Below are 10000 nucleotides of genomic sequence, written 5' to 3' on the forward strand. Positions count from 1 at the left end.
TATATATATATATATATATATATATATATATAGGAACTTTGGGCAGCAGAACACTAAACTAAACTAAACTAAACTACAGGATGTAAGCTTTGTGAACGTCGCCCCCTCTGGTAGTAAAATGTTACTGCGTGCCACATGCTGAGAAACTTTAGTAACATGGGTTGTGTGTTCTTTGCTGTTCTTCACCATGTGGAATAATCTCACAGCTCCGAGTTCCGGGTCAGAACACATTCCATAAGAATTCCAGGCTGAGTGCTGAGTATTCAGCGTAAATATTAATGAGATTACTGTGGAGTGATGAGTGATGAGTGTAGTGGAGTACTGCGCAGTTTGTGAAGTATTGTCACTTGTTCAGTAGTTCAGAGGTGTTTATGAGAAGAAAATAATGAGTTACAGGAGAAAGAGCAAATCTGCTGTAAGTGTTAAAACACACCTCACAACTCTGGTCACTTCCCATGTGTGTATTTATATCCCCTGTGCATTTTAATATCTAATCTGTGTAATTTGTTCTCCAGCCTGTCGAGAAAAGAGATATTGTTAGTGCGCTAGTGAAAACAGAGAGTAATAAATACACACACAGAGGTGAGCGTGCTGAATGACTCACACTCACCGAGTTTGAAATAGAAAAACAAAGAGACACTCGCTAACACCTCGCACCAGTCACTCGCCAGCTATCAGGAGTTCTCTACATCAGCAGCTTCACACCTGGGTAACGATACCAACCACAACAATCACACGTTTCCTGATCAGCAAGAAAAAACCTCAAATCAGTCCTGAATATTTTTCCTCTTATAGGTTTATATCAGAGTCTCTCTCTTTCTATCTTTCTCTCTCTCTCTCTTGATTGGCTTCTTTCATGCCCCAATTTAACATGGGATGATACTTGATGTATCTGTCACCAAAAAAATTCCTGCACACTGTTTTATGTTTTAAAATCAGCACCAAAGTGAAGTACTCGGGGGCGGAGCTAGCAGCACTGCTTGCTGCTGATTGGTGCAGAAGTTGGTGCTGTTTGTGTCGTCAGTAGTAACATTGTGATGCTTTATTTCTCATGTGGACAGTCGGCATGGTAACAGCTCCAGCCATTTCATGGTGGAACATTTTGGTGGAAAATGAACCAGAACCCTGAGTACCATTGGATCCTGTTGGTGAATGTGCGGTGGGAGTGAAGTGCACTTCTTCAGGGAATAGGGAAAGTCATGTAGCCTTGTTTTAAACACAGCTCTGAATTAGAACACAGGTGTTTTACTGCAGCCCTTAATGTAGGAGTCCCGCGTGTGTAGGGTGTAGGGCATAGAGAATAGGGCGTAGGGTGTAGGGCGGAGAGCATAGGGTGTAGGGCATAGAGAATAGGGTGTAGGGTGTAGGGCGTAGGGCATAGGGTGTAGAGCATAGAGAATAGGGTGTAGGGTGTAGGGCGTAGGGCATAGGGTGTAGAGCATAGAGAATAGGGTGTAGGGTGTACGGCATAGAGAATAGGGTGTAGGGCGTAGGGCATAGAGAATAGGGCGTAGGGTGTAGGGCATAGAGCATAGGGTGTAGGGCGTAGAGCATAGGGCGTAGGGTGTAGGGCATAGAGCATAGGGTGTAGGGCATAGGGTGTAGGGCGTAGAGCATAGGGTGTAGGGTGTAGGGCATAGAGCATAGGGTGTAGGGCGTAGAGCATAGAGCATAGGGTGTAGGGCATAGGGTGTAGGGCGTAGGGCGTAGGGTGTAGGGCATAGAGCATAGGGTGTAGGGCATAGAGCATAGGGTGTAGGGTGTAGGGCGTAGAGCATAGGGTGTAGGGCGTAGGGTGTAGGGCATAGAGCATAGGGTGTAGGACGTAGGGTGTAGGGCATAGAGCATAGGGTGTAGGGCGTAGAGCATAGGGTGTAGGGCGTAGGGTGTAGGGCATAGAGCATAGGGTGTAGGGTGTAGGGCGTAGAGCATAGGGTGTAGGGTGTAGGGCGTAGAGCATAGGGTGTAGGGCGTAGGGTGTAGGGCATAGAGCATAGGGTGTAGGGCGTAGGGTGTAGGGTGTAGGGCGTAGAGCATAGGGCGTAGGGTGTAGGGCATAAGGTGTAGGGCAGAGAGATATCAATATCACATCGTCACGTCACTCAGCTCTACTGCGGAGCCTCCTCCTGATTGGAGCACTGATGTGATAAGATCCTGTTTGCGATAGGCTCATCGTGTTTAACTTAAGCTCCGCCCACGATGACTCAAGAACTCGTTTAATTGGAAGTAATTTCGGATAAATAACAGATTATCGAACGATGTGGATTGGCTGAGTGAAATGTCGGATTGGTGTTTGATCACTGATGGAATGAAGGTCCTCGGCCTCAGATGTGCTTGGGTACAAGTGGGATCAATTTCCGGGCAGCTGACACCACACACACACACACACACACACACACAAACACACACACACACACTCATGTTTACGATGCTCTCAGGTGTCAGGATTCTGTAAATAGGCTGCTGAATCAGGGGCTCCGCAGCTCCTCACTCACAACTGCAAAAATGCTTAAGCGGCACACGGCGGCCATCACAACACGCCTCGCTCGTGTGTTAAAGGCGTGTGCTCACAAAACACAGAACACAGAACACACACGTGTTACAGCATTCACTGCAGCCGGAAACTCTGCCAGGAGCTTCTCAGTGTCGAGTCGTGCTCGGTGCGTGACGCTTGCTGTGAGGCTAATGTAGCTAACAGGTAACCTGAGCAAATAGCCTCCAGTTTAGCGTGAAGTGCACACACACGCACACGCACACGCACACACACACACACACGCACACTGCTCACAGTCAGACTGTTCATCAGTGTCACATAACAAACACAGGTGTACGTTATTTTTTTGTCTGAATATCTGGTTTTACTCGTAAATATCACACTGCTGAAATAAAAATAAATCATGGCTTAAGACACGCCCACATTTCGGTATATTGACTTAAAGACACGCCCACATTTCTGTATATTGGGTTAATGACGTGCCCACATTTCTGTATATGGACTTAAAGACACGCCCATATTTCCTGTATATGGACTTAAAGACACGCCTTCTGCAGTCTGTGATCTGCAGACATGGCCTATTGTGGGTTCGCAGTGCATGATGGGTAATGTAGTGAGAGAATAGTAATGGATATAAAGGTGATAATGAAGTGCTGATCCTCAGTAACTGTGCTCCAGAATGTGACACGTGGTCCATTAACCAGCGTGTTTGTGCCAGAGCGCTGCTGTACGTCACGCTGTATATAACTCTATAGTAGTGTAGAATTCTGTATTGATGCATCACTCTGCCAGACAAACAGTAAAGTTAGGACCCGCCCACGCACACACACACACACACACACTCACACACACACACACTCACGACCTCCTTCTGTTAGTGCTGTGTATTTTTATGAGTGTGATTCCCAAGTCTCACATAAAAAATATTCAAGCCTCGCACGCGCGGCTCTGTTACTATGGCAACAGGCCCAGGCGAGACGACCGAATATAGTAGTGATGAACAATTTATGGATAAGACACACACACACACACACACACGAACACTCAATGGCACCTGAAATTAAAGCTTCACTCATTATGTGTTCAGTGTGTTGTGTTCACGCTGCTGTGTTCAGTGTGTTGTGTTCACGCTGCTGTGTTCAGTGTGTTGTGTTCACGCTGCTGTGTTCAGTGTGTTGTGTTCACGCTGCTGTGTTCAGTGTGTTGTGTTCAGTGTGTTGTGTTCACGCTGCTGTGTTCAGTGTGTTGTGTTCACGCTGCTGTGTTCAGTGTGTTGTGTTCAGTGTGTTGTGTTCACGCTGCTGTGTTCAGTGTGTTGTGTTCACGCTGCTGTGTTCAGTGTGTTGTGTCCACGCTGCTGTGTTCAGTGTGTTGTGTTCACGCTGCTGTGTTCAGTGTGTTGTGTTCTTATTTCCAAACTAGCCTAATGTGGCAAAGTAGGCGTGGTCATGTTCCTTTTATCTCAGCTTTTATTGGCTGTACTTAATCTGATGTCATTTTTGGTTCTTGAATGTAAACTCCTTATGTTTGATTCTTCCTGTGCTGCTATTGGCTGATGTAAATTGTGATGTCACAGTTAGTTCGTTATGTAAATATGTTTCCTCCCTCGTGTCTCTCTCTCAGGTACAGTCACTGGAACCGAGAACACCCAGGTGCTGGATCTCAGAGGGAATCTTTTAGAGGACGGAACGGTCCATGGAGCGCTCAAGGACGACTGGCGTCTGCCTCTGGTTAGGCCTGGTCTCCGTGGCGACGACCCTGACGCGTGTCGATGCCGGGGTTGTCAACGAGACATGCTCAGAGGGGACGTCGAAGTGCAAGCCGGGAATCCTGCTGCCGATTTGGTATCCAGAGAATCCATCGACTGGGGACAAAATGGCACGTGTGATCGTCTACTTTGTGGCGATGATCTATATGTTCCTGGGGGTGTCCATCATCGCTGACCGCTTCATGGCCGCCATCGAGGTCATCACGTCTCAGGAGAGAGAGATCGTGGTGAAGAGGGCGAATGGGGAGACGATGACGACAACGGTGCGCATTTGGAACGAAACCGTGTCGAACCTGACACTGCTGGCTCTGGGCTCATCCGCTCCTGAGATCCTGCTCTCTGTGATTGAGATCTGCGGTCACGGGTTCTACGCCGGCGAGCTAGGACCCTCCACCATTGTAGGCAGCGCCGCCTTTAACATGTTCGTCATCATCGGCATTTGCGTGTCCGCAGTGCCGGACGGTGAAGTGCGTAAGGTGAAGCACCTGCGTGTGTTCTTTGTGACGGCAGCTTGCAGCGTGTTCGCGTACGTCTGGCTCTACATGATCCTCGCCGTTTTCTCACCCAATGAGGTGCAGGTGTGGGAGGGGCTTATGACACTTGCCTTCTTCCCTGCCTGTGTTATCTTGGCTTGGGCTGCTGACCGCCGCCTGCTGTTCAACAAGTTCACGCACAAAACCTACAGAGCCGACAAGCACCGCGGCATGATCATCGAGACGGAGGGCGAGCGGTCCAAAGGCATTGAGATGGATGGGAAAATGGCGAACTCGCACTTCCTGGACGGTGGCGCTGCTACCAACCTGATGGGGCTGACGGAGGGAAAAGAAATGGACGAATCACGTCGGGAGATGATCCGAATTTTGAAGGACCTAAAGCAGAAACATCCGGAGAAGGACCTGGACCAGTTGGTGGAGATGGCAAACTACTACGCACTGTCGCACCAGCAGAAGAGCCGAGCGTTCTACCGCATCCAGGCCACACGGATGATGACGGGTGCCGGCAACATCCTGAAGAAGCATGTCGCCGAGCAGGCAAAACGCAGCACTAGTATACAGGAAGTGCATGTTGAAGAGCCAGAGGACTTTGTGACACAGATCAGATTTGAACCTGCTGCATATCAGTGCTTGGAGAACTGTGGTGCCGTCCTACTGACCATCATGCGCAAAGGTGGTGACGTCTCCAAGACGATATACGTTGACTACAAGACTGAAGATGGCTCAGCTAATGCCGGTGCCGATTATGAGTTCACAGAGGGCACCGTGGTGTTCAAACCTGGCGAGGTCATCAAGGAGATCGCCATTGGCATCATTGACGACGACATCTTTGAGGAGGATGAGCACTTCTTTGTTCGGCTCAGCAACGTTCGGACGCTCGACTCGGCGAATGACGACGAGATGCCGGCGTACCCCACGGTGGCGCTCGGGTTTCCTGCTGTAGCCACCGTGACCATCCTGGACGACGATCACGCAGGGATCTTCACATTTGAGAGTGGGACAGCGCACGTGAGCGAGAGCGTGGGAATCATGGAGGTCAAGGTGCTCAGGACGTCTGGGGCGAGAGGGACTGTCATCGTTCCGTACCGCACTCTCGAGGGACTCGCTAAAGGAGGCGGGGAAGACTTTGAGGACACGTACGGAGAGCTGGAGTTCAAAAACGATGAGACCTGGTAAGAATAAACACTCTTATTTATGTCTGTAAACTGCACATTTTGATTTTACTGAATGACAGGCATCCTGATGAAAACTAGCACTGATTAGCATAAAATGCTCCTTTTAAACACAAAATTATTTCATAACCTATTTAATATTTTAGCAACATTAGCGAGTAAAGTTATCTAATGTTAAATGTAGCCATATTTTTTAGCATGCTAGTTAACATAAGCAAAAAAAAAAAAGAAATAAGTCAGGAGACAAGTTCAGTAACCAGCTATCTAAAGGTAGGTGAATGAAGCTCCGCCCTCACTGACATAGAGCTGTCTGTCACTCAGGAAAATTACTGTGTGTGTTTGTGTGTGTTTGTGTGTGTGTGTTCGTGTGTGTGTTCGTGTGTGTACGTGTGTGTAATGCAGGAATCTACTGTATGCAGTCATGTCCCAGTTGCTACTAAAGATCAACTTGACAAACAGCAACCACACACACACACACACACACACACACTATATTTAGAAATAGGACAGTTCCCTTCATTTGATGTCGCTGAGTTATGCAGCTCTCGCTCATGCTTTCTCACACAGTGTGTGTGTGTACGTGTGTGTGAAATGCATTCTGGTGCATCGTGCTGCAGCATCATGGGAATGTGGAAACACCTGCAGCCTGGGAGGAGATTCCCCTACACGTATACACACACACACACACACACACTAATTCATTCCTGATTGGTTGTTACTTTCTGTTTAAACCAATGAGAGTGTTGCAGAAAAATAACAGAGACACAAGAAATCCAGAATTCCTTACCGTCCCCGTGTATCACTCCAATGTTTGGTACCGTCCCCGTTTATCACTCCGGTGTTCCTTACGGTCCCCGTTTATCACTCCGGTGTTCCTTACCGTCCCCGTGTATCACTCCGGTGTTCGGTACGGTCCCCGTTTATCACTCCGGTGTTCCTTACGGTCCCCGTTTATCACTCCGGTGTTCCTTACGGTCCCCGTTTATCACTCCAATGTTTGGTACGGTTCCCGTTTATCACTCCGGTGTTCCTTACTGTCCCCGTTTATCACTCCGGTGTTCCTTACGGTCCCCGTGTATCACTCCGGTGTTCCTTACTGTCCCCGTTTATCACTCCGGTGTTCCTTACGGTCCCCGTTTATCACTCCGGTGTTCCTTACGGTCCCCGTTTATCACTCCAATGTTCGGTACGGTCCCCGTTTATCACTCCGGTGTTCTGTATGGTCCCCGTTTATCACTCCGGTGTTCCTTACGGTCCCCGTGTATCACTCCGGTGTTCCTTACGGTCCCCGTTTATCACTCCGGTGTTCGGTACGGTCCCCGTTTATCACTCCGGTGTTCCTTACGGTCCCCGTTTATCACTCCGGTGTTCCTTACCGTCCCCGTTTATCACTCCGGTGTTCGGTACGGTCCCCGTTTATCACTCCGGTGTTCGGTACGGTCTCCGTTTATCACTCCGGTGTTCGGTACGGTCCCCGTTTATCACTCCGGTGTTCCTTACCGTCCCCGTTTATCACTCCGGTGTTCCTTACGGTCCCCGTTTATCACTCCGGTGTTCCTTACCGTCCCCGTTTATCACTCCGGTGTTCGGGACGGTCCCCGTTTATCACTCCGGTGTTCCGTATGGTCCCCGTTTATCACTCCGGTGTTCCTTACGGTCCCCGTTTATCACTCCGGTGTTCTGTATGGTCCCCGTTTATCACTCCGGTGTTCCTTACGGTCCCCGTTTATCACTCCGGTGTTCCGTATGGTCCCCGTTTATCACTCCGGTGTTCCTTACGGTCCCCGTTTATCACTCCGGTGTTCTGTATGGTCCCCGTTTATCACTCCGGTGTTCCTTACCGTCCCCGTTTATCACTCCGGTGTTCCTTACCGTCCCCGTTTATCACTCCGGTGTTCGGTACGGTCCCCGTTTATCACTCCGGTGTTCGGTACGGTCCCCGTTTATCACTCCGGTGTTCCTTACCGTCCCCGTTTATCACTCCGGTGTTCCTTACCGTCCCCGTTTATCACTCCGGTGTTCGGTACGGTCCCCGTTTATCACTCCGGTGTTCGGTACGGTCCCCGTTTATCACTCCGGTGTTCCTTACGGTCCCCGTTTATCACTCCGGTGTTCCTTACCGTCCCCGTTTATCACTCCGGTGTTCCTTACTGTCCCCGTTTATCACTCCGGTGTTCGGTACGGTCCCCGTTTATCACTCCGGTGTTCCTTACGGTCCCCGTTTATCACTCCGGTGTTCGGTACGGTCCCCGTTTATCACTCCGGTGTTCCTTACCGTCCCCGTTTATCACTCCGGTGTTCTGTATGGTCCCCGTTTATCACTCCGGTGTTCCTTACGGTCCCCGTTTATCACTCCGGTGTTCTGTATGGTCCCCGTTTATCACTCCGGTGTTCGGTACGGTCCCCGTTTATCACTCCGGTGTTCCTTACCGTCCCCGTTTATCACTCCGGTGTTCCTTACGGTCCCCGTTTATCACTCCGGTGTTCCTTACGGTCCCCGTTTATCACTCCGGTGTTCCTTACGGTCCCCGTGTACGGTCCCCGTTTATCACTCCGGTGTTCCTTACGGTCCCCGTGTACGGTCCCCGTTTATCACTCCGGTGTTCCTTACGGTCCCCGTTTATCACTCCGGTGTTCCTTACGGTCCCCGTTTATCACTCCGGTGTTCGGTACGGTCCCCGTTTATCACTCCGGTGTTCCTTACCGTCCCCGTTTATCACTCCGGTGTTCCTTACCGTCCCCGTTTATCACTCCGGTGTTCCTTACGGTCCCCGTTTATCACTCCGGTGTTCCTTACCGTCCCCGTTTATCACTCCGGTGTTCCTTACGGTCCCCGTGTACGGTCCCCGTTTATCACTCCGGTGTTCCTTACGGTCCCCGTTTATCACTCCGGTGTTCCTTACCGTCCCCGTTTATCACTCCGGTGTTCCTTACGGTCCCCGTTTATCACTCCAATGTTTGGTACGGTCCCCGTGTACGGTCCCCGTTTATCACTCCGGTGTTCCTTACGGTCCCCGTTTATCACTCCGGTGTTCCTTACGGTCCCCGTTTATCACTCCGGTGTTCCTTACCGTCCCCGTTTATCACTCCGGTGTTCCTTACGGTCCCCGTGTACGGTCCCCGTTTATCACTCTGGTGTTCCTTACGGTCCCCGTTTATCACTCCGGTGTTCCTTACCGTCCCCGTTTATCACTCCGGTGTTCCTTACCGTCCCCGTTTATCACTCCGGTGTTCCTTACGGTCCCCGTGTACGGTCCCCGTTTATCACTCTGGTGTTCCTTACGGTCCCCGTTCCTCATGTGTGGATTAGTCAGTACACTGGATCCGATTCAGGGTTTATTCTGATCTGTGAAGCGGTTGTTGGACTTGTTGCCATGTCAACCTAAAGTGAGTAACCTCAGACATGCTTGGTTCTCTGCTCCTTCATTAGGAACCTGCTGGAGTAGATGCAGTAATAATAAAAACATGTACAGTATGTATGGTAGTAAATCTCCCTGATCATTATTCACATAGTGTAACTGCAGTGTGACGTGTTACAGAGACGTTAATAATGTCATTACAGTAATCTGAACCACTGCTGAAAATATTGGCACCCCACATACACAACGCACTAACTTCCTATTTAACTGAAGATCACATGATTTAAGACTAAACAGACACAGAAGTGGACTTTGGTTTAATTTTTGCTGCAGGACAACGTGTGTACACTGGGTGTGTAGGAGTGCGTAGAACATTTGGTGTGGGTGTGTGTTTAGAATTGTGTCGCTGTGAATTTTTCATGGCTCAGTTACACAGTGTGAATGCAGCGGCCTTCAGCACTTACACTCCACACATTTACATCCATTAAACACACACACACACACACACACACACAGCTTGGGGGCCAGTGTAATAGGAAGGGGCAGTCACTGGAGAGCAGACTGTCTTCCCTTCTGCTTACTCCTTCTGGCTTATTATAACTCTGTCTGTCTGTCTGTCTGTCATTCTGAATGAAACAGAATATATATAGGGTGTGTGTGTGTTGTGTGTGTGTATGTGTGTGAGTATGTGTCATTATGTGTGTGTGTCCCTC

At 49.5% G+C, this 10000-nt stretch overlaps 2 protein-coding genes across 3 annotated transcripts in view; one reads left to right on the forward strand and one right to left on the reverse strand.

The window, feature by feature from the left end:
* Positions 1 to 10000, forward strand: part of slc8a3 (solute carrier family 8 member 3) — a 22168-nt gene that overhangs the window by 1707 nt on the left and 10461 nt on the right. For both annotated transcript variants that reach the window (XM_053232880.1, XM_053232881.1), the window contains exon 2: positions 4118 to 5928. In XM_053232880.1, the coding sequence (XP_053088855.1) occupies positions 4190 to 5928 (1739 nt within the window). In that variant the 5' untranslated portion in view covers positions 4118 to 4189. The remainder of the gene's footprint in view (positions 1 to 4117; positions 5929 to 10000) is intronic.
* Positions 1258 to 2058, reverse strand: LOC117596804 (putative proline-rich protein 21). The gene has a single exon (XM_034302501.2). The coding sequence runs from the start codon at positions 2056 to 2058 to the stop codon at positions 1258 to 1260; it is 801 nt and encodes a 266-aa protein (XP_034158392.2).

This window comes from Pangasianodon hypophthalmus, chromosome 3 (genome assembly GCF_027358585.1).
Source record: "Pangasianodon hypophthalmus isolate fPanHyp1 chromosome 3, fPanHyp1.pri, whole genome shotgun sequence".
In the NCBI taxonomy this organism is placed as follows: Eukaryota; Metazoa; Chordata; class Actinopteri; order Siluriformes; family Pangasiidae; genus Pangasianodon; species Pangasianodon hypophthalmus.

Bases quoted from the DNA above. Each gene is read 5' to 3' on its own strand.
- LOC117596804 (XM_034302501.2), bottom strand. From the start codon at position 2,058: ATGCCCTACACCCTACGCCCTATGCTCTACGCCCTACACCCTACACCC.